The following is a 22374-nucleotide window of genomic DNA, read 5'->3' as shown; positions in this document are numbered from 1 at the left end:
TTGGTTTCCAGACAACTTACGCTTCCCAGTTTGTAGTCTGAGTTCCCCAGGCCTACTTTATCTCCTTTTGATGCTTGTTGGGTCTTTCCTTTGGTTGTACAGTTAGCCAGGATCTTGGTTAAAGTCATAAGGCCTCTCTTACGAGTAAAGGCGAGGTATTCTGGGCTGGAGCCTGAGCTACACACACAGACCCCTGTGGCCCTGAGCCTTGGGCGACATCGCTCTCCTCTTCCCGGCAGAAGCTGTGGCCAGCAAATGACCTCACAGCCAGTGTTGTGCAGACAACTTCACTCCCAGCTGTGTGCTGAGCTCTTGACCCCTTCGGGGAACTGGGCACGTAGTAAATCCACTGTATTGTCCAGACGTGTTGAAGGCTCTCCTCGTGGCTTCTCCCGCTCCCCACTTCTCACTGGAAGCTGGCTCTGACCTTGTGAGACTCTAGACCCTGGGACCACGGGGTTCTCGGCCCCAAGGGCCCTCCTCCCTGCCCACCCTGTGGAATTTAGATTTTTGCGCCTGTAGCCCAGAAGAGTTCTCTTTTGAAACTTCGTCGGTGTCAGCGTCACCTGGACTTCCGGATTCACAGATTGTGGGGCTCCCCCCAGGGTGTCTGAGGCAGTAGGTCTAGCAAGTTCTGATGCTGGTGGCCCACCTGCTGCTCTCGACTGTGGTTGGCGGCCTCCTGGACGCCAGGCTGAGAGCCTTTTCTTTGCATGGGAAATCCAGATGCCGGTGGCTCTGCCTGCGTAGCCTGGCCCCCCACCCCCCCCACTCCCTTCCCCCAGCTCCACCAAGAGTTTGTACAGTAAGGCACGTTTCCGGCTCACTGAGAATTCACTCCCTCTGCGCCCTCGTAGCCTCTGCACTTAGATACCTCCATGAGAACAGAATCATCCACCGAGATCTGAAGCCGGAGAACATTGTTCTGCAGCAAGGAGAGCAAAGAGTGAGTGGCCTCCCAGCACGGGGAGTGGGCAGTGCCGGGGGCAGCTGCCCGTGGGAAGGAGCAGCTCTGTACGCCTGTTTATATTTGCATTTCCTCGCCTGGCGGCTTTGCTTCTCTGGGGATCAGAATTCAGCAACAAGTCCTTGCTTGCAGATGGAAGCCAGTTTGAATGGCTCCCATTGTTAATTGCCCACGTTGCAGGAATCCGATAAGGAACCTGATGTTTGTCGCCTCCACCCCCAGCCTTTGGGACCAGCGCTCCTCAGAAGCAGGCTGGTGTTTTTGCATTTGTTATGAGGGCCTTGACTTTGGTTGCTAGTGTACAAAGCGGCTACGCTAGCGACTTCCAAGCTTGGCTGAGAAGGGGCATTGAGAGCTGGGGCACCTGTTCCTCCAGCCTGGTCCAGCTCACAGTCCCCCAGAGCTGTGAGTGAGCTGATCAGCGACCACCCTGCTTAGGTGCGGTGGAGGGGTGGAGGTTGGTTTGCTCAGCCGAGGGGCTGTGGTCCCTTGGCTCCTAGGACACCTAGTCCCTTCAGACACATCACCTTCCTAGGCCCGGCCCCTGACAGCCACAGGGTCCCCTTTGTTCAGTGCTCACTCAGGGTTGCTGGCGCTGCTAAGATGCGACAGCTGGGGGGTGTCAGGAAGGGGCTGACCCAGTCTCCGGGTATGAGGTCTGGGCTAGCAATTCTGAGATCTGGTGCATGGTGCGTTCATTTTGACCAGCGGCTGAGCCCAGGAGAACATGAGCTGTACAAGGGTGCTCTCCTGTGTTGGTGGCTCTTAGGAATTTAGGATCTCATCCTACCTGGGAATTTAGAAATAGCGTTGCTCTAAGAGCAGGCAACCAGAACCCTTGTAGAAGGACAGCGTTGCCTCATAACCCTCAAGTTTTCCCTCCTCCCTTTCGTTTTCAGTTAATACACAAAATCATCGACCTGGGATACGCCAAGGAACTGGATCAGGGCAGCCTTTGTACCTCCTTTGTGGGGACCCTGCAGTACCTGGTAAGAAGTGGCCTCTACGTTTGCCTCTCAGCTTCTCTCTGGTGGCCATGGTGGTGGGGCAGCCCCGTGCTGCCGGCTCTGTGTGGGTCTCCGGCGTGAGGTCCGGCCTGTCACCAGTTCACGTCAGCCTATTGTGCCCCCAGATGCCCTGCGGAAGGATGCGGTCCTCGTCTCTGCTGCCGGAGGGCGTGGCTGGCTCCCTTACCCAGACCCCATAACCTCGCCGGCCTCAGTATTTTATCTGAGGATAAAGAGCGTGCAATAGATGCGTGCTGGCACAGAGACCACGGTCTGTGAGGAGTCTCACACACCGAGGAGCAGGCAGAGCTGTGCGCTCCACGGCCTCTCTACGTACTCCAGCCTAAATGTCGGGGTTCTGCCTCAGTCCCTCATTCATCCGGGAACATCAGCCACGGCGGTTTGTGTAGCAGGCACTTGAAAGGCGCTTGACTGGCAGACCTCAGCTATCCTATCTGTTTCTTAAGTGAAGAGTCGCTGAAGCCTACCGACTGGGTGCCAGGCTTCTCTGTGACCCAGGTCCCAGCGTGCTGACGCGTGTGGTGCTGTGACTCAGGCACCTGGGTGCCCAGGACGAGTAGTTAAGTAGGGCCCGCTGAGCACTGCCAAGGCTCAGAGCTGAGGGACAGGCCCCAGCGCTCTGACCCGCTGCTGAGTCACCACTCACCTGCGGGATTATTTGTAGATAATCAGAGATTGACCCGAACATCCCCACATTTCTTACTTGGACTCCTTGTTCTTCCTCCAGTGTCACGGTTCCCGCCAGCCTGTGCACAGGCCTGTCCCCATGCCTTTGCTATGACGGCCCTTTCCGGAACGTCCCCTCCCATCCGCTCGTGTGAGGAGCTTTCTGAGCCCAGCTTTGTGGCCCGTCCTGGTCCCCCACGCCCACCCCCAGCTCCCTCGCTTTGGCAGCAGTCCCTGCCAGAGTGTAACCACCCCGCCCCATTGTGTGGCCAGGTGTTAACTCGGTTCAGGGTGTTTGGTCGTCATTCAGTGTGTGCGTCGTGTATCTGGTGTGGACGATGCATGTCCTGGCAAGTGCTGGTCATCGGGCACATGGATGCGTTGCCGGACGACTGGTGCGGATGGCGTGAGTGCCGAGTGTCTCTGGCACATATGAGGTGTGTGTGTGTGTGTGCACCGGCCATCTGATGCGTTCAGTGTGTGTGTTGTGTGCCTGCTGTGTATGATGCGCGCGCTGGGCGTCTGGCGCTTACAGTGCGTGCGCCATGTGTCTTCTGCTGTTGTTCTCCTTGGTTCCGCGTAGCCCACCCTCCCATCTACAAACCACCTGCGGCTGCGGCCCGACCCGAGCCGCTGCTCAGTAGTTCCCGTGCGTAGAGAGGGGAGCTGAAAGCACAGTGGGTGGGTACGAGGTACCTTGACCCGCCTCAAAATTGCCCCTGCCCTTAGCCCTTCTGTCTGCACTTACTGGGAGCGAATCAGGCACGCTCGGGTGGTCACCTGCCGCCGGATAGGCCGGGGCACTGGGATGGCGGGTGACGGGAACCCTGCCCTGCACCGTGTCTGTCGCTGCAGGCCCCGGAACTGCTGGAGCAGCAGAAGTACACGGTGACAGTGGACTACTGGAGCTTCGGCACCTTGGCCTTCGAGTGCATCACCGGCTTCCGACCCTTCCTTCCCAACTGGCAGCCTGTGCAGTGGTGAGTGATGGCTGGCCGCCGTGTGCCTTCTCCCCAGGCACTTTGGGCTCGGGCCTGGAAACTTCTGCGGACGAACTTTCCTAGGATGGAGTGCTTTAAGAGAGGAGGTTAAGATACGAACCTGAAAGTTCTAAAACACGTTCTCTAATAAAGCCGGAGGACACAATGAAACTTTTTTGAAAGAGATTTTATTTATCAGGGCTGGTGCTGTTGCTCAGCGGGTTAAAGCCCCAGCCTGCAGTGCCAGCATCCCATATTGGCGCTGGTTCAAATCCTGGCTGCTCCACTTCCCATCCAGCTTCTTGATAATGCACCTGGGAAAGCAGTGGAGGATGGCCCAAGTCCCTGGGCCCCTGTACCCACATGGGAGACCCAGAAGAAGCTCCTGGCTCCTGGCTTTGGATCAGCTCAGCTCCAGTCATCACAGCCATTTGGAAAGTTAACTAGTGGATAGAAGACCTCTCTCTGTGTCCTTACCTCTCTCTGTAACTCTTAAATAAGTTAAATCTCTTGATTTATTTAATATTTATTTATTTGAAAGTCAGAGTTACAGAGAGAGAGAGGTCTTCCATCCGCTGGTTCATTCCCCAAATGGTCTTGATGGCTAGAGTCAGGCCAGTCTGAAGCCAGGAGCCAGGAGCTTTTTCTAGTCTCCCACGCAGGTGCAGGGGCCCAGGGACTTGCGCCATCCTCCATTGCTTTCCCAGGTCATAGCAGAGAGCTGGATCAGAAGTGGAGTAGCCAAGACTCAAACTGGTGCCCATGTGGGATGCTGGCTCTGCAGGCAGTGGCTTAACCTGCTACACCACCACACCAGCACCTTGAAATACGTAACTTAAAAGTTAGTGCTCTCCCAAATCAGATTGCACTCCAAATTGTTCCTGGAGAGGCCATTTACTCATTCAAATGATATTGCTGTTGCTCAAAATTTTTTATTTCAAGTCTTATTTCTGTTTTTTGGAGCAGTAATGAGTTCACATGGTTCAACTTCAAATGCTATGAAAGAACATAGAGTGAAAAGTCAACTCAAACCAGCGCCCAGGCCACCTATTTTCCCTCCCCACAGACAACTGATGCCATTGATTTTCCTAGACATCTGTGGGTGTTTTTACACACTCAGGCGAATGGCACTGTTTGTTCATTTGGTGTTTCCACCTTCTTTATAACGACAGTAACGTGATACGGATGCTGCCCCCATGTGCTCTCAAAGCATTGTGCGCTGAGAGAATGTTCTCGTGTTGAGTCTAAACAGCCCCACTCAATTTGATTATCCCTGGTTTTTGCCAGAGTAGCTTTGTTTTGTTTTTATGTTTTAGAAAATATGGAAATAATAAAACAAGAATCAAGTATAACCACACAGCCTGGAAACATATCTGTGTGTCTCCAGGCCCTTCTGTGGATGTGTGTGCGTGTGTGTTTAAAGACTAGTTTTTTGTATTTGAAGGGCAGACTTAGAGAGAGGGAGAGACATCTTCTGTCCACTGGTTCACTCCCCAAACAGATGGCCACAACACCAGGGGGCTGGGCCAGGCCGAAGCCAGGAGACCAGGACTTTCATCTGGGTCTCCCACGTGGGTGCAGGGGCCCAGGCACTTGGGCCGTCTTCCTCTGCCTGCCCAGGCACTTTAGCAGGGAGCTGGATCAGAAGAGGAGCAGCTGAGACTTGAACCGGGCTCACATGGGATGCTGGTGTTGTGGGCAGAGGCTTACCCCACTGCACCGTGACTCTGGCCCTTGTGTGAGTGTTTTATACTTAAAGAAGATACATTACCATACATAGTCTCCTAGAACCTGTTCTCCCACTTAATATTGGAAATGCTCCATGGGTTCCCGTATTTGTAATACCTGTTGAGTACTCCATTGAGCAGCTGTACTGTGTTTCATTTCATTTATCTGTCATTATCTGTCCTAATTTTTACTCCTTAAAATTTAACAATAATTCTTGCTTTTTTTTTTTTTTTTGACCCTAAGGGAGGCATCTTCTCCTCCCTTTTCTTTTTTTGACAGGCAGAGTGGATAGTGAGAGAGAGAGACAGAGAGAAAGGTCTTCCTTTTTGCCGTTGGTTCACCCTCCAATGGCCACTGTGACTGGCGCATCGTGCTGATCCAAAGCCAGGAGCCAGGTGCTTACCCTGGTCTCCCATGTGGGTGCAGGGCCCAAGGACCTGGGCCATCCTCCACTGCCTTCCCGGGCCATAGCAGAGAGCTGGCCTGGAAGAGGGGCAACCGGGATAGAATCTGGCGCCCCAACCGGGACTAGAACCCGGTGTGCTGGCGCCGCAAGGCGGAGGAGTAGCCTGTTAAGCCACGGCGCCGGCCAATTCTTGCTTCTTAAAATAGCCTTCAAGGGAAGGCAAATCCTTGCATAGCCACAGTTGGATAAAATCCTAGAGATGGGATTAACAGCGAGGTTTTGGCTTGTATGCGCTCGGTTTTGCTTCTGCACGGGAGAAAAGCCCTTTGAGTCACTATTGCCCCCTCTCTGGGGGTCGTGAGCAAGTTTTTCTCGCATGAGAATCTTTATGAGAATAAAGTGGAGCCTTTCCACTCGGTTCTGGAAGAGCGGTTTTACGTGCCGGCACCCCAGTTCGATTCCACATTCCTACCGACACTGGCGCTAGGAAGCTGAGCGAAGCGGGCCGGGGAGATGGCCACGTGCGCCCCCCTGTGGTGACGTTGTAAAATGGCTCCCGGAGTGCTGAGGACTCCATAGGGTCACACTGCAGGGTGCAGCCGTCACACAGACAGCATCGCTAGATCCCTGGTGGTTTTAATTCCCCAGTTCTGCCACTCTCTGGCTGTGGGACTTTGGACAAAGTGCCTGGTCTTCGTTTCCTTACCACTGAGTGAGGCTCTGTCGAGTCCTTGTGACCAGGGAGGTGTGGGGCCCCTGGGTTCCACTTTGGTTTTCCTTCAGTTTCTCTCAGCCTGAGTTTGTGTGAATGACACGAGATGGAGAGTAGAGGAATGAAAGGGGAGCCCAGAATGAGGTAAAGAGGGAGAGTGCTGTCTGCAGAACTCGGGGTGCGAGGTGGTGAAGGGCCCCACCCAGGCAGTGCCGACCACTGTCCCAAATGATTAAGCGCCCACCTCGGGGGTGGGGGGGGCGTGCGTTTCTTGTATAGTTACAGTTGACGAAGGTGAGCTGACCCTTGGCCGCTGAGTGACGTGAGGGATTGCACGTTTGCAGGCACTCGAAAGTCCGGCAGAAGAGTGAGATGGACATTGTTGTCAGTGAAGACTTGAACGGCACAGTGAAGTTTTCCAGCTCTTTACCCTACCCCAACAATCTTAACAGGTAAAGCACAGTGGTTTATTCTTCTGCCTATTTTACTTCCTTCTTTTAGAAATACAAGTTTAAAAAAAAAAAAAAAGAAATTCAAGTCTGAGATGACATTGGATAACTTTAAAAAAAAAGTATTCATTTTCATCGGAAAAGCAGAGAGAAACACAAACAGGAGATCTTCCACCTGCTGGTTCACTCCTCAATTGCCTGCAATAGCCAAGACCGGGCCAGTCCAAAGCCAGGAGCTTGGAACTGAATCCTTGTCTCCCACGTGTGTGGCAGGGACTCAAGTACTTGAGCCATCCCCTGTTGCCTCCTGGGGGCTAAATGCCTTCCTGCATTTAGCAGGAAGCTGGAATCAGGGGCAGAGAAGTGGCATCTTAACAGCTCTGTACAGAACGCCTATCCCTGATAACTTCTAAATAGATTATCAGGATATCACCCTGGGACTAAAATTTTGGCATCATCTCTGCAGTCTTCGGTTTAGAACGTATTCCCCCCCTCATCTCCCTAGAAGTCCTGTTTTGCAGGTTCACAGAATCGTTTCCTTGTGTTTCTTAATACCATTCCTACTTCTGCCTTGCGTTCCTTCTGGCTTTGCACCAGGTTTGTCTCCTATCCGGCGATAACTCTTTGCAAGGTGGGGACTCCCAGCTCATTCTGTTTGCAGTCCTGTGGCCTAGCCCTGGGGCATGGTCGACAGGCCAGCCTTTGCAGTATGAGTGGCGTTGCGGTCTGGTCTCAGGGATCAGAACGTGGACAGTGGTTGGGGGCTGAGTTAGCAGAGCAGGGGAGGTGGAACGCGCACCTGAGTGATTAAATTGCTTGGAAATGTTTGTGCTTTCGCTCTCTGCGTAACCCACTTTGATTTTCAGTAATTGTTTATTGGCTGCCGTCTATGTAGTAGTAAGACACAGTCAATTCCTTTAGAATGTTTTTATTTATATGAGAGAGCCCACATCCACTGGTTCACTCCCCGAATTCCCGCAGCAGCCAGGGCCGAAGCCGGGAACAGGAAACTCAATCCAAGTCTCTCCTGTGGGTGGTAGGGACCCGAGTGTAGTTCTGCCAGGGTGTGCCACTGGTAGGAAGCCGGAGCCTGGAGCCAGGGCCGCGAATCAAACCCCGACAGTCTGATAATGGGCTGCAAGCACCTTCCTAGGCTAAGGGCTGCCCCAGGCTTGCCGCTGCAAACCTGCACACAGGCAGCTGATGCTGGCCCGGCTCCCCCGCCACCTCGCCCTTTGCAGCGTACTAGCCCAGCGCCTGGAAAAGTGGCTGCAGCTGATGCTGATGTGGCATCCCCGGCAGAGGGGCACGGACCCCGCGTACGGGCCCAACGGCTGCTTCAAGGCCCTGGACGACATCTTAAACCTCAAGGTGAGCACAGAGCCACGTCCGCCCCCAGGCCACAGCCGGGGCCCTCAGTGGGACGCAGCAGCTCGTGAGAAAAGGGATGCCAGGGCAAGGCAAGTGAAGGCGGGCTGGCCCCGTGGGAACATTTAGGGTCCTGTGAGAGGTTGTACACGGGGGAGAGGCAGAACACCTGCTGACTGATGGACACCGCTGGTAAGGGGTTTTGCTGTGGACAAACAGGAATATTGAACATGAGAAGAGATGAAACAGGGGCCCCGGCTCCCTTCCTCACAGAGACCCTCGCTCTGCACCGGGCAGCACTGGGAGTAGCAGAGGGTCTAGGCAAACAGATGGGCATCCGTGGAGACCAGTTTTTTCCAGTAACATCCGGGTTGTGTTGCAGCTGGTTCACATCCTGAACATGGTCACGGGCGCCGTTCACAGCTACCCAGTGTCGGAGGACGAGAGCCTGCAGAGCTTACAGGCCAGAATCCAGAGTGACACGGGCATCTCCCAGCAGGACCAGGAGCTCCTGCAGGAGGCAGGTCTGGCCTTGGTCCCCGACAAGCCCGCCACGCAGTGCATTTCCCACGGCAAGGTGAGCCCCCGGCTGCCTGCACGCCTCCCCTGAGAAGCACCTCCCGCTTTCAGATCGCGGCTGCCTTGTTCTTTAAGTGTGGCTCCCCTGTGCGGCCCGATAGAAGACACGAAGCGCTGCATGCCTCCGTGTCGCTTCCAGACCACTGGGAGCGGCCTTCTGTGCCGTTCTGACCGAAACGATGCTTGCTTTCTCCGGGTCAGCCCGCGCTATCTATGCTACCTCTGCGCGAGGCTGTGTCACACACCACAGTGTCGGAAGCTGTGGTGTGTCATAAGCCAACAAGCAGATGAAGTAGACGCATGCGGGTGCGGGTGAGATGTTTGGCCTGCTGGTGAAGACGCTGGTTAACACTACTTCACACCCGTTAAGGTGCCTGTGTCCCATGTGTGAGTACCTGGGTTTGAGTCCTGGCTGCAGCTCCAAGTCCAGCTTCCTGCACCTGCACAGGAGACCTGGATTGAGAGTCCCCAGCCCCCAGCTTTGGCCTTGCGCAGCCCCCAGCTGTTGTGGACATTTGGGAAGCGAACCTGTGGAAGTGGGAAGAGGGGGCGCGCCTGTGTGCACTCCTGTTCTCCCCCAACTTCCTGTCAAACAAAGCAAAACAAAGCCTGAGAGTCATTTGCATAGAGAAATGCTCAGTGAACTTGCAGGCTGCTCGGGAAAGACCGCCAGGGAACTGGAAGGTAACACGTTGTGGTCAGCACGCGCTCGGACAGATGCAGGCTGGTTTCAGCGGAGGCTTCTGGAGGCTGCGCCAGGGGAGCAGCAGGAGGTGCCCCGAAAGCCTCGCCATTAGCAGGTGGAGGGGAAAGGTTTCGATCTGTGACATCGCATTCTGTTCTTGTCTTTTTGCAGCTAAACGAAGGCCGCACCCTGGACATGGATCTTGTTTTTCTCTTTGACAACAGCAAAGTCGCCTATGAGACTCAGATCTCCCCGCGGCCCCAGCCCGAGAGCGTCAGCTGTATCCGTAAGAGCGTCGTTTGTTTGCCAAATGATTGGTCACAGTGCTTGGGACCAGACAGCAGGGAGGCGCAAGGATGGGAGGGGCTGCTCAGGGTGCCGCGTCTGCCCCGTGCTCGGGGCAGCCTTCTTTGCTTGGGGTATGCAGGCCGTAGCCCTGGCGGAGTCGGGGCATCGGTCAATTCCAGCCTCACGAGTTAGAGCTTTAAACATAGGACAGAGAGTACCACTGCCTAGAGCCATTTTATTTATTTGTGAAGCTTCACTTATATTTTTAGTAATTAATGTATGATCATGATAGCCAAAACCAAAACCAAGAAGTACAAAAGAATGACTATTCTGTGAGAAGTAGGCCGTGCCCTCTCTCCATGCCCCGGCCAGTAAGCTCACCCGGTCCTCGGGTGTCCCTCGAGGGCTTCGAGTAGCCTGTGGTGTGAGTGGTTCGTGCCGCCTCGTTCCCCCTTCCCCCGCTGTTGGTCCGTGTGGAGCTGCCTCCTCCCGGAATGGCCCTGTAGGATCCTGTTTGAATGTCTGATGGCCATTCTGCATCTCCCCCACCTCCTCCCCGGCACACCGAGAATGGCCGGGGGCCAAGGCCTCAGAGCCTGCGGGCTTGTTTATTCACGCATGCCCAGTGCTGCTGCGTGAAGCTGCGTCTTTTTAAAACTTTCCCTGTTAAACTTTGGGAACAGAAGAGCTTCTGATGAAAGCAGTGGGCCTGGGTGCCTGAGGGCGAGTCCCCACGGGGTTCCCGAGGCGTTTCTTTGAGTCCAAGCCGCAGATCCTCACCGACCCGCTGGTTCACTTCTGCTGGAATGGGTCCCGCAGAGGTCGGCGGCAGGAACCAGGCAGAAGACCCAAACACTTACATAATAGGAAAGTAGTTACATAATGTTTCTGAGTGTGAGCACCAGCAGGCTGCAAGGCAGGATGTGGTTCATGGTGGCCTTCCCCTCTGTTTCCAGTTCAGGAGCCCAAGAGGAATCTCCCTTTCTTCCAGCTGAGGAAGGTGTGGGGCCAGGTCTGGCACAGCATCCAGACCCTGAAGGAGGACTGCAACCGGCTGCAGCAGGGCCAGCGAGCTGCCATGTACGGTGCCAGGCGCCCTCTGACTTCCTCTCTTGGAAACTGCCGGGTGGCGCTGGCCGCGAGAGGTGGCTGAGGCAGGGGCCCGGAAGCAGCTGTTGAGACAACGAGGGAGACACTGGCTTGGAAGGGCGGCCAGTGGCTGGGTGGGCTGGAGCCTCTTTTAGCCCTGATGAGGTGCATGTGGTTGGCGTGTGGAGCCCAGGGCAGCGCTGAGGGCTGGGCTGGCGACTTCGGACAGAATCTGGAACCCAGAGAGCTTGTTGCAGTCTGGGTTAGCAAAGCTCCCCTAGTTATTATTCCCAAAAACATACCCACTCTGCATGGCCACAGCTAGTTTAAGCTGGATTTGTGTCCCTTTGTGTATACTGGCCTAATGCCCGTTTTGGTTCAGAACTTCATGAATTGCTAAGGACTAGAAGAGTGTCCTTTTGGTTATTATGTAATAATAATAATGGCAGGGAGCTCCCTTGATGTTTGAGGGCTTCTGCCACTATGCAGGAAATGGCATTTGGGTCCCCAGGGTGCTTCAAGGTCCCGTGTCTTGCGGCCCCTGCAGGATGAACCTCCTCCGTAATAACAGCTGCCTCTCCAAGATGAAGAATTCTATGGCTTCCATATCCCAGCAGCTCAAGGCCAAGTTGGACTTCTTTAAGACCAGCATCCAGATCGACCTGGAGAAGTACAGCGAGCAAACCGAGTTTGGGATCAGTGAGTGCACTCTCGGCAGTGAGCCTGGAGGGACGTCCCGGCCGTGCTTCTTAGGAGATTTCTTTTGTCCTGGGATAGTAGAGTTGCTTGTTTCTGTTTTGGTTTTATGGTGTTTTTGTTTTCTTTTTCACTTTTTTTTTCCAGCATCAGATAAACTGCTGCTGGCCTGGAGGGAAATGGAACAGGCGGTGGAGCTGTGTGGGCGGGTAGGAGACTCAGGTGTCTGTGTTGCCAAGGCATGAGGCTCGCTGCCGCCTTCTCTGCTTTCGCATCAAATGCCAGGTTGATCTTCAGGGCAGAAACCGCGTTTTCTTTGCTGTGTTCTTTGACTTTCACCAAACTCGCTGGGAGGAAGCTCCGAGAGAGAGAGAGAGAGAGAGAGAGAGGGAGAGAGAGAGAGAGTAGGCAGTAAAGGGAGCCCTGCCGTAACTCCACACAGAGCTACACGAATGGGCAGAGAACTTGTAGGTTTAACTAAGGAGCGAGATGTTGAGCGCCCTTGGAGAAAAGCCGAGACCTCTCGTGTTAAGGAACATCGGTTGAATGACAGGCACGCCATTAGGCCAAAGGCTTTTCCCTACAGTGCAAATCAGGTGCTGCCAAAAAACAGTAACCACGAAGGCGAGGGAGGAAGCGTGAGCACGGGAACCCGGCACAGCTTTGTCACGGCTCTCCCGTGCACTCTTAGTGCCTGCTCTCAGGAGCCTGTGCTGACGGAGTGGGTGTCGGCCACACAGTCCTTTGTTTCACCTGGCCGTGGCCCCGGGACCCGTCATCCGTGCACGCCACACGGATGCACGGATTCAGAGAAGAGAAAGCCGTGTATTGAGTATCCTCCGGGTACCAGACCCTGTGCCTGATCTCGCACGCTTTCTCTCACGTCGCCCCCGTAGCGGCCCTAGGAGACATGTGTAGGGACGAGGGAGCCAAACCTGAGGGTGGCCCGCAGTCACACAGCTAGGGAGAGGTAGACGGAGACCGGACTCCAGGCGCCATGACTCCAGGGTCTGCATCCTGCCCAGCCAGTCGGTGGAGAGTCTTCTGTGGGCTTGGGGGCCCCCCACCCCTGCCGCCCCCAGCAAACGTGCGTCTGCGGCCGCTCTGATGCTGCCGGTTGGCATCAGCACAGCTCTTCCCTCAGGAGGATGAAGTGAAGCATCTGGTGGAGCGGATGATGGCCCTGCAGACCGACATCGTGGACCTGCAGAGGAGCCCCATGGGCCGGAAGCAGGGGGGCACGCTGGACGACCTGTGAGTGCCCGCACGCCTTCCCTCGTCTCAGGAGGCCCTGTGGGCCCGTCCCACCTGTGCCCCGGGGAGGAGCCCAGGCAGGCGCCGGCCCTCTGAGCCTTCGATTCCACACTGCTGAGTAGCAGAAAAGGCCCCGTCCACGCCCACGCCGAGAGGTGGCTCTGCTTCCACACCGCGGCTCACACAGTTTCCGCTCTGTTAAGGGACAGGGATGGGACTCCGGGTCCCCTCACCCCCGGGCTTGAGTGTTCCCGGGCCCAGCGGTGGCACCTGGGTCTCTGTTGAGGAAGCCAAATAGGGCGGGAACTCCAAAGAGACATCCCGCCTTTGGGTTTCCTCTCACCTTGGAGGTGTTGAATTACCGCCTCTGTCAGCAGAAATACCAGCCTTTCCCAGTCAGGAATGGTAGATCGCCAGGAATACCTAGGTTTGCGCCTGGCCTCTGGCTCTAGCTCCTGCTAATGCAGACCCTGGGAGGTAGCAGTGATGGGTCAAGTAGTTGGGTCCCTGTCACCCAAATGGAAAAACTGGATTGCGTTCCCAGCTCAGCCCTGGCCATCGTGGGTGGTCGGAGGGTGAGCCCGTAGCTGGGAGATCTCCCTGTTTCTGTCTCCAGGGCTGCAGAACCTGTTTTCTGCCCAGGGACACTTGGCTATTGGGGACATCGTTTGCAGGCCACGCACATTTATCAGCTGGTAGCTCGCTGTAGATTGAGTGACTTCCCAGTCCTGCCTGCAGGCCCAGACCAAATGATACTGTGGGCCGTGTAAGGCCGCAAAGCTGGGCAGTCCCCGCCCTGTTGTCTCCAAAACAAAACAGAAGCAGCACCCTGCCAGCCCTCTTCCCAGCAGTCAGCAGTTAGGATGGGTGAGCGCGAGCAGCATTTGACCTGGGGTCTAGACGGAGCTTCTTTTACGTTTCAGAGAGGAACAAGCCAGGGAGCTTTACAGGCGGCTGCGAGAAAAACCGCGAGGTGAGTGGGGCTCCCGGTCTGCCCGGGGCAGCCTTGGTGTGGCTGCTGAGACGTGGCGCTCTCTGCCGGCCGCCCTGCAGAGCCGCGCCTGTGTCCCTGTCCTCAGACCAGCGCACGGACGGCGACAGCCAGGAGATGGTGCGGCTGCTGCTGCAGGCCATCCAAGGCTTTGAGAAGAAAGTGCGGGTGATTTACACGCAGCTCAGGTACGGCCCACTCTGGGCCCTGGAGAGGGTGGGGAGCAGCCCGGCTGGGTGTGGGACGGTCCCAGGAGGCCTGGTCTGCTCAGCCGCCAGAGAAGCAAGTGTTGGCGTCCGCCAGTCAGCCACTTCTTGCAGTTCAATGCCACTGGGCTTTGGCATGGTTCTCCTTTGCAGCAAAACCGTGGTCTGCAAGCAGAAGGCGCTGGAGCTGCTGCCCAAGGTGGAAGAGGTGGTGAACTTGATGAATGAGGATGAGAAGACCGTGGTGCGGCTGCAGGAGAAGCGGCAGAAGGAGCTGTGGAACCTCCTGAAGATTGCCTGTGTGAGTGAGGCCTGGCCCGGACCTTGACCCGCTGGCCTCTTGGGTCCTGCTGCCTCCCACCGTGCCATGGTCCCCATCCCGCAGGGGAGGCATAGAGCCACCGCAGAACCCCCGGCAGCTGTGTTTGGTAGCTGATAGCCAGCCCGGGGCTCACGACAGAAGTGACGCCTGGGGTGCTAGCTCCACAGCTAGGCAGAGAATCCCCTCTTGCCTTGTGCACCCTCCGGTGGTGCAGGCCTGCTGTGGCTCATGGCCACTTCACTTCAGTCCCTGTCTCTGTCTGCCAAAGTCTGTGTCCGTGTCTCCCTCTGCACGTCTCTCACGAGAACACGAGGCATTGGATTTGGGTCCCGCCCAGACAGTCAAGGGTGTCCTTAACGTGATTACATGTGCAAAGACCCTTTTTCCAGGGGTTAGGACGGGGGCGTATCTTTCATAGGCCACCCATTCAGGCCACTATAATAGTGGATGCCAGTGCACCCTGGCTGGTCCTCACCTGCACCTGCAGTATCGCAGCCCGTGCTTTCTGTGCCCCTCATCCGTGCAGCTGCCGCGCCACTGAGTGCAGCTCGGGGAGGAGGTGGACAGTGAAGGAGAGAAAGAAGCAGAGGCAGGCAGAGGCGTGTCCTGGAAGCCAGAGCTGAGGGAGGGCGAGCCCCATCCTGCAAGGCTGCCGGTGGCAGGGGTGCACGGGTTACCCGGCAGCAGCCTTCCGGGCCGAGGGGAGGAGAGGGAGCTAGCTGCGTATGGTGGGCGCAGGTGCGGGGGTGGTGTCAGAGGGGCCAGTGAGTCACACTCCTGAGAAGGAAGGCTCATGCAGGTCACACGGGAGCAGTGGCTGGCCTGGGGTAGGGGTGAGTGGCGTTTCCTCCCGTGGGAAAGGAGAGATGATGAGGTAGAGCATCAGAGAAGGAGAGGCAAGGCGAGGCCCGCACAGGTGACGGCTTGGTCTGCCACCTGCATGCACACGACGTTCGCTGAGTGCTGACCGTGTGCCCAGCAGCGTGAGGAGAACGGGAGGTACCGGGGAAAGGCATGGCGCCAGTCCTCGGGAGTTCGTGGCCAGTGAGGGGCACAGCAAGGACAAGAATGAGCCCAGGGCGGGGCAGGGCAGGAAGCAGCTCCAGCAGGCGTGGGAGCCGCATGGATGCAGGGCAGGAGTGCAGGGGAGGGAGCCACAAGCAAGGTAGCGGGTGCGTGTGGTTTCAGCAGGAGGAGGAGGACGTGCGCGAGCCCCGGGCCGGGATCGGCAGGCTGGGTTGGTGCTGGGGAGAGGCTGTCCTTGAGGAGACAGGAATGATGACTAATCCAGTATTGTAATAAATCTTTTACTACAAAGTAGGCTTTTAAAAAATGTATTTATTTATTTGAAAGGCAGAGAGACAGAGAGATCTTCTATCCGCTGGTTTACTCCCCAAATGGCTACAATGGCCAGGCTCTGGCCAAGCCACAGCCAGGAGCCAGGAGCCTCTTCCAGGTCTCCCATGTGGGTGCAGGGGCCCAAGCACGTGGGCCATCCTCTACTGCTTTCCCAGGCCATAGCAGAGAGCTAGATGGGAAGTGGCAGCTGGGACTAGAACTGGCGCCCATATGGGATGCCGGCACTGCAAGTGGAGGCTTAGCCCACTGTGCCACAGTGCCAGTCCCAGACACCTTGATTTTCTTGTCAGCGAACATGGTGCCTTCCCAGGGAGCCTTGGAACCTTTTAAGTGTCTCAGTCTTAGAAAAGAGAACAAGGACCGGCGCCGCGGCTCACTAGGCTAATCCTCCGCCTAGCGGCGCCGGCACACCGGGTTCCAGTCCTGGTCGGGGCACCAGATTCTGTCCTGGTTGCCCCTCTTCCAGGCCAGCTCTCTGCTGTGGCCAGGGAGTGCAGTGGAGGATGGCCCAAGTGCTTGGGCTCTGCACCCCATGGGAGACCAGGATAAACACCTGGCTCCTGCCATCGGATCAGCGCGGTGTGCCGGCTGCAGCGGCCATTGGAAGGTGAACCAACGGCAAAAGGAAGACCTTTCTCTCTGTCTCTCTCTCTCTCACTGTCCACTCTGCCTGTCAAAAATAAAAAAAAAAAATTAAAAAAAAATAAAAAATAAAAAAAAAAAAGAAAAGAGAACAAAACACCTTCCTTTTCTTTTCTTCTAAGAGTTTAGCAGGAATCAAACTAATGAAATAAAGCCCGCAAATAGCACGTCTCCCTGTTCCGGCTCCTCTCCCAGTGGGTGTTCCTGTCTAGAAAGAAACTCTTTAGAGGCCTGTGTGGAGGACCCGCTGGCGTGGGCCCAGCAGTGGTGCCGTGAGAAGGTGCTGGGGTCGGAAGGCACACCTGGCCTCATCACTTGGCTCCAAGATGCTGTTGACTTTCTTTTCGGTTTCGTCCCCAGAGCAAGGTCCGCGGTCCTGTCAGCGGAAGTCCGGACAGCATGAACGCGTGTCGACTCAGCCACCCTGGGCAGCTCATGTCTCAGCCTTCCCCTGCCTCCGATGGCCCACCTGAGCCGGTCAAGAAGAGGTAAGTCGTGGTGAACGGCCGGGGTAACCTCGAGGCTGCGTCCAGAGACTGGGCATGGGGGAGGCTGATGAGCTGCCGGTGCTTCTCTGTGTTTGCTCTCGACAAGGGTGCTGCAAAACGTCATGCAAAAGATTTAAAGTTTATTTTGGCGCAAAAAAAAAAGTTGAAATCCATGCCTCATTTTCTCATAAAACACATTTTCAGGAATTTTTTGGAAAACCACTCATATACATGGATTTCAACATTTTTGGGGTATAAAAATAAACACCTTTTCTTTCCATTTTCCACAAATGCTTCAAAGTACCATATGCGTAGGCCCCATATAGTCCCTCACCAGCTTCCTGGTGCCTAACTGCTTACCGAGAACGAGAACGAACGTGGTACCAGCCGCCTCCAAAGCAGCTTCCCTCCAGGGGGGCCGCCCTCCCTACACTGCGGTCCGCCCGCCAGTTGCCGTCCTCTCGCCTCTCCCTGAGTTACCCAGCTGCTTGGTGCCTCTCGTCCCCTCTTCAGTCCTCCTGCCTGATCCAGCGCACCGCAGGTGGACAGCACGGGCCAGGCCCTCCCTGCAGGGCTCTCCAGGCCCGGCTTCCTGTTGCTCGCTGCCTGCCGCCAAGCCCTCTCCTGCCAGATCATCTTCCCCGAATGGCAGCCGAGTCATCTTGTGGTCAGCAGCCAGGTCTCACTTCCCACCCCGTCTCAGAGATCGGGTCTGGACTTCCTCCACGTGGCTCTGCGCACCGGTCTGCTCGCCCTTGTGCTAGTCCGCTTCTTAGTCCCACCCAGACCCGCAGTCCTTGTGGGAATGGCCCTTCTCCCATCCCACCGGGGATCCTTGGAATCACAAGCCCTGGCTGAGGCCCAGCAAGTCTGCGTTTGGTGCGCCCCCTGGCGGATTCTGACGCACGTGAAGCCTGGGACGCAGTACTCCAGCTCAGCCACAGGTGTCCCTCCCCTCACCATGTCACGTCCGGGTCTCTCTGCGTCCACCGCACTGGAAGCCTTGGGCACCCGGGCACATGCTGAGCGCTCTCTTCCTATGGGGCTTTCATTCGGCATCTCTTGTATGCCAGACTGGGTGCTGGAGACGGTTAAAACCTATTCCTGCAGGCGAATCTCTGGGAGTAGGAAGTAGATGAAGGAGTCCCTCAGGCAGGCGGAGAGGGTGGTGAGCAGTGCCTGACGAGAGGTGGAAGGTTTCCCTCAGGGAGGATGAAAATGGGAACAAGATCTGCTGATAGCTGCGTGATTTTGTGAATGTGCTAAAGCCACTGAATTGTACATTTGAAGCAGGCGAGCTTTGATTATCTCAAGCTGTTCTTAAAAATCCTGTTCCTGTCCTTGGAGTGTTTGTAGCCTGTTTTGGTACTTAATCCTACATGACGACAGGTTGTTGTTTTGTTTTTGAAAGGCATAGAGACCTAGAGAGATCTCCCCACACTGGTTCACTCCCCAAATGCCCGTAACAGCAAGTGTCCCCAGTGGCACCGTAAGCATGGTGTCAGACGCCCGCCCCGACATGACCATAGGTTCTTACTCTCCTCGGCCTCTGTGAGCCCTGGGGAAGAGCAGGCAGGCGTGGGCCTGCCTTGTTGCCCTCCGGAGTGGCACTGAGCTGGGGCCTGTGCACGGCGTTTGGCAGATGCGCTGCAGGCTCCTTGGAACGCTGTGTTCGGCAGCGTGAGAGGAGTTCCAGGATGTACTCAGCGTTGAGAGCCCTACAGGCCTGGAAGTGCAGAGGGGAGGGTCCAAGAAGGAAGCGTGACTTCCTGTACGCTCCCTCTTCCCGCTGTGGCCCGTTCCTGAGCTTGGTCAGGGAGGTCACATCAGGTAAATCAGTCCCAGAGCTTGGGTTTCAGCAGATCTCAGGAAATTGGAAACCAGGGGATTTGAGAGAGAGCGTTAGGCTCTGGCAGTTTGGAGAGTTAACTCGTAATATGTGGTAGGTCAGAAAGAGCTCTTTTTAAGAATTACTTTATTTGAAAGAGTTACAGAGAGACGTCTTCCATCCGCTGGTTCACTCCCCAAATGACCGCAACAGCCGGAGAAGACCTGATCCAAAGCCAGGAGCCAGGAGCCTCCTTGGGGTCCCCCATGCAGGTGCAGGGGCCCAAGGACTTGGGCCATCTTCCACTGCTTTTCCAGGCCATAGCAGAGCGCGGGATCAGAAGAGGAGCAGCCAGGCCTAGAATCGGTGCCCATATAGGATGCGGCACTGCAGGCCAGGGCATTAACCCGCTGTGCCACAGCACTGGTCCCAGAAAGAGCTCCTTTCCTCCTGACTTTTTGTCAGAGATCTGTTTGCTTCTTGACGTCTTGAACAGTGATGCTCATGGCTGCATTGGGCCCCTGACAAGTGCCTGAGGAGACACGTGTGGTCTCCACCCAGTGCCATGGTGGTGGCCTCAGACACACAGGATCAAACAGTTGGGGCGTCATCTTTAAATTATTGTCAAAAGCTTGCTAGCCTATTTAAAGCAGCAGTGTCGGCTCTGCTAAGTGACAGTGCCCACTGCCTAAGAGCTTGGTCGTTTTCTCTAGTGAAGACCTGGTGGCTGAAGCGCATTCTCTCTGCACCCAGCTGGAAAGCGCAATGCAGGACACCGTGAAGGAGCAGGACCAGAGTTTCATGGTAACAGCCCGTGCGAACCCAGCTGTCCAAGCCCTGTCTCCACGGCCCAGGAGACGAGAAAGTGGGAGGGGCGGCTGGGTCACCCTCCACCTCTGTGTGTGTGTGTGTGTGATTCTCTACGCGTGTTCCTATTGTTCATACTGAATGTGTGCAAGTACGGTGTGGTACCTTACTTAATCCTCGTGACGCAGAATCCTGATGAGCAAGGGAGTATATCCCCAGAAGGCTTGCCCTACCCTGCCTTCTGGGCCTCTGCTGAACATCTGTGGTGGGGACCCTGCTCGACTCTAGTGACAAAGCAGGAACCTGTCATGGTCCCACCCCTCAGACACTCGAGCTTAGTGGCAGCAGTATTAGTCACGGGGAGCCAACCTGGAGAAAAACTAGCCAAGATGTAAGGACGGTGCGACAAAGCTGAACTTGCCAGGAGGGCCCAAAGGCATTCGTAGACCTCTGAGTCACCTCCTAGCCTCCTGCAGGGGTCGTACGTTTTCCGAGGAATCCGAGAGGATGCCAGCAGTCGCCTCTGGTCTGTCGAGGTGTCCTCTCCGGGTCCTGGGCTGTCCGCATCTCTTGCTGCACTGCTCCTGGGGCTGTACAGTTCACTTGCTCTTCGCCAGAGGAAGTCTCCTCAGGCCGCTTGGGCCAGCCTTGCAGAGAGCATAAAAATCAGGGCTGTGAGCTACCAGTAGTGCGGAATCGCCTTCCCAGTTTCTGTAGCACAGAGTTGTGGGGCCTCTGAGCTCGTCCAGAGAACAGTCCTGTACAGCCTAGCTCGGGGTCCCTGCCGTCGCAGGAGTGTTGCCAGCAGAAGGGTTTAAGTGTACTCCCGCCCTGTGCTGGCTGTGTCCGCAGTGGTCTCGCTGGCGGCTGAGTGGCTAACAGGCCTGTTGCCTTTCAGACTCTTGACTGGAGCTGGTTACAGTCGGAGGAGGAGGAGCAGAGCAGGCCGGAGCAGGCGGTGTGACCCACATGGCGGCGGCTCTCCTGCAGCAGCTCCTGGACAGGGCTGTCCCCTTCCAGCCGCCGGGACGCTCACCTGGACCGAAGGCGTGGCCCTCAGCAAGCAGTGCCGGCCCCTCGTCTGTGCACTGGAAGCCCTGCACCCCGAGGCCCGGCCAGCGCTGAGACCTGTCTCAAGCACCCAGGGAAGCGAAGCCACAGCAGCTGCTCCCTCCACCATGAAGAAAGTGCTCAAGGTACAGTGTGCCTGGCACACCACCGGGCGGTGCCTTCACACGAACCTTTTGGAACAGAGTCTGGGCGGCACCTGGTGCTGGCCTGTCCCCTCCTGACCCCCACTCCGCCCCCAGCTCCAGAGGCCCGAGCCGCCTGTCCTCCGTCACCTCACAGCTAGTGTCTCATCCGGATTCGGCTTCTCTTAAACAGACTTTTAACCATGGATTTGGCCTGGCCGCAGCCCCTCTTCCTGTTGTTTCACTGCTGCTAACATTGTATTTTTACTACTAGTTTGGTGGTCGTCCTCTTTTTCAGCAAGGCTGTAGTGACTGGTGAGTGCCACCCACCCTGCCTTGCCCCACCACTGGCCAAAGTGACTCACTGGGGCCAGGATGGAACAGTGCCTGCCTTTCTTGAGTTCCAAAGATTACCTGGGAGTGATTTGTCATGGAGAAGAAAAGGAGGAAGAGGTGTCTGTCAGTTACTGTCCTGTGCCCCCTGCCCACCTCTCCCTCCATCCATGCACAAGCACAGCTGGGTGTGATGGTGGTGGCACGGGAGTGCCCTGCCTCTCACAACATCTAGCAGTATTATTAAATGGATTTATTTTTTGAATGTTTCTGTATTTTTTCACACGACCCAAACAGTTATACAGGGTTCCTTCTGCAATCCGGTTTTATAGTGCCTATTGTTAGGACGTCCAAACTGAAAATCCAACCTAACGGAAACTTTTATAAAAAGCTAAATAGTGCCTGGATCATAGAAAAGTGTGATAGCACTGCCTCAGCATTTCACCAAACTTACTTTTATGTATAAGAGCAAGAGAGCAAGATGGAGGTGGAGCCAAACAGGTGAGTGTAGTTGGAGAAGAAACTTGGGCTAAGGGGTTTGGCAGAGTGGCTTCCAGAGTGAGGTGGTTTGGTCCAGGTTGGGACATGCCTCCTACGCAGTTGTTTCTTGGAGATCTACAATGTTTATTGATAAAAATCAGGGTTGTTTAGTAAAGAAACTGGCTTAACTTTTGTATAAACTCATTGTTTACCAGTCTCCTTTGTAGGACCCGTGTGTGTGTGTGTGTGTGTCTAAAATGTTTATTGTCATCTTAAGGAACTGGAGTCTGATAAAGCTTGATTTTGAAATCCCTGGTAAGTGGGAAGTAAAACCAGAAGGACTGAGATGGGGTTACATTGGAGAGGGAATGAATGCTGGGTTAAGGACCATGGACTTAACTTTATAACCAACTGGGAGTCACTGAAGAATTTTTTTTTTTTTTTTGACAGGCAGAGTTAGACAGTGAGAGAGAGAGAGAGAGAGACAGAGAGAAAGGTCTTCCTTTTTTTCCGTTGGTTCACTCCCCAAGTGGCCACTACGGCTGGCGTGCTGCAGCCGGCATGCTGTGTTAATCCGAAGCCAGGAGCCAGGTGCTTCCTCCAGGTCTCCCATGCGGGTGCAGGGCCCAAGCACTTGGGCCATCCTCCACTGCCTTCCCAGGCCACAGCAGAGAGCTGGCCTGGAAGAGGAGCAACTGGGACAGAATCCGGCACCCCAACCGGGACTAGAACCTGGGCCGTGGCGCCGGCCTAGTCACTGAAGAATTTTAAGCAAGCGGGTAACACTAGGAAAACATTGGTTTAAAAAGCTTATGTCTGGAATGTTCAAA

The 22374-nt window shown here is 55.6% G+C and overlaps 1 protein-coding gene across 3 annotated transcripts in view; it reads left to right on the top strand.

Annotated features, from left to right (window-relative positions):
* Positions 1-21329, top strand: part of IKBKB (inhibitor of nuclear factor kappa B kinase subunit beta) — a 44060-nt gene extending 22731 nt beyond the window's left edge. For all 3 annotated transcript variants that reach the window (XM_062213672.1, XM_062213671.1, XM_062213673.1), the window contains 17 exons: positions 858-946; positions 1867-1956; positions 3517-3641; positions 6832-6939; positions 8178-8307; positions 8687-8881; positions 9740-9854; positions 10813-10936; positions 11493-11644; positions 11789-11850; positions 12786-12895; positions 13819-13868; positions 13975-14074; positions 14246-14393; positions 16776-16903; positions 19445-19535; positions 20437-21329. In XM_062213672.1, the coding sequence (XP_062069656.1) occupies positions 858-946; positions 1867-1956; positions 3517-3641; positions 6832-6939; positions 8178-8307; positions 8687-8881; positions 9740-9854; positions 10813-10936; positions 11493-11644; positions 11789-11850; positions 12786-12895; positions 13819-13868; positions 13975-14074; positions 14246-14393; positions 16776-16903; positions 19445-19535; positions 20437-20502 (1883 nt within the window). In that variant the 3' untranslated portion in view covers positions 20503-21329. The remainder of the gene's footprint in view (positions 1-857; positions 947-1866; positions 1957-3516; positions 3642-6831; positions 6940-8177; positions 8308-8686; positions 8882-9739; positions 9855-10812; positions 10937-11492; positions 11645-11788; positions 11851-12785; positions 12896-13818; positions 13869-13974; positions 14075-14245; positions 14394-16775; positions 16904-19444; positions 19536-20436) is intronic.
* Positions 21330-22374: the final 1045 nt, after the last annotated feature.

This window comes from Lepus europaeus, chromosome 16 (assembly GCF_033115175.1).
Source record: "Lepus europaeus isolate LE1 chromosome 16, mLepTim1.pri, whole genome shotgun sequence".
Taxonomy (NCBI): Eukaryota; Metazoa; Chordata; class Mammalia; order Lagomorpha; family Leporidae; genus Lepus; species Lepus europaeus.
Note: the sequence above shows the minus strand (reverse complement) of the source record. Positions and strands in the feature narration are given on the sequence as shown.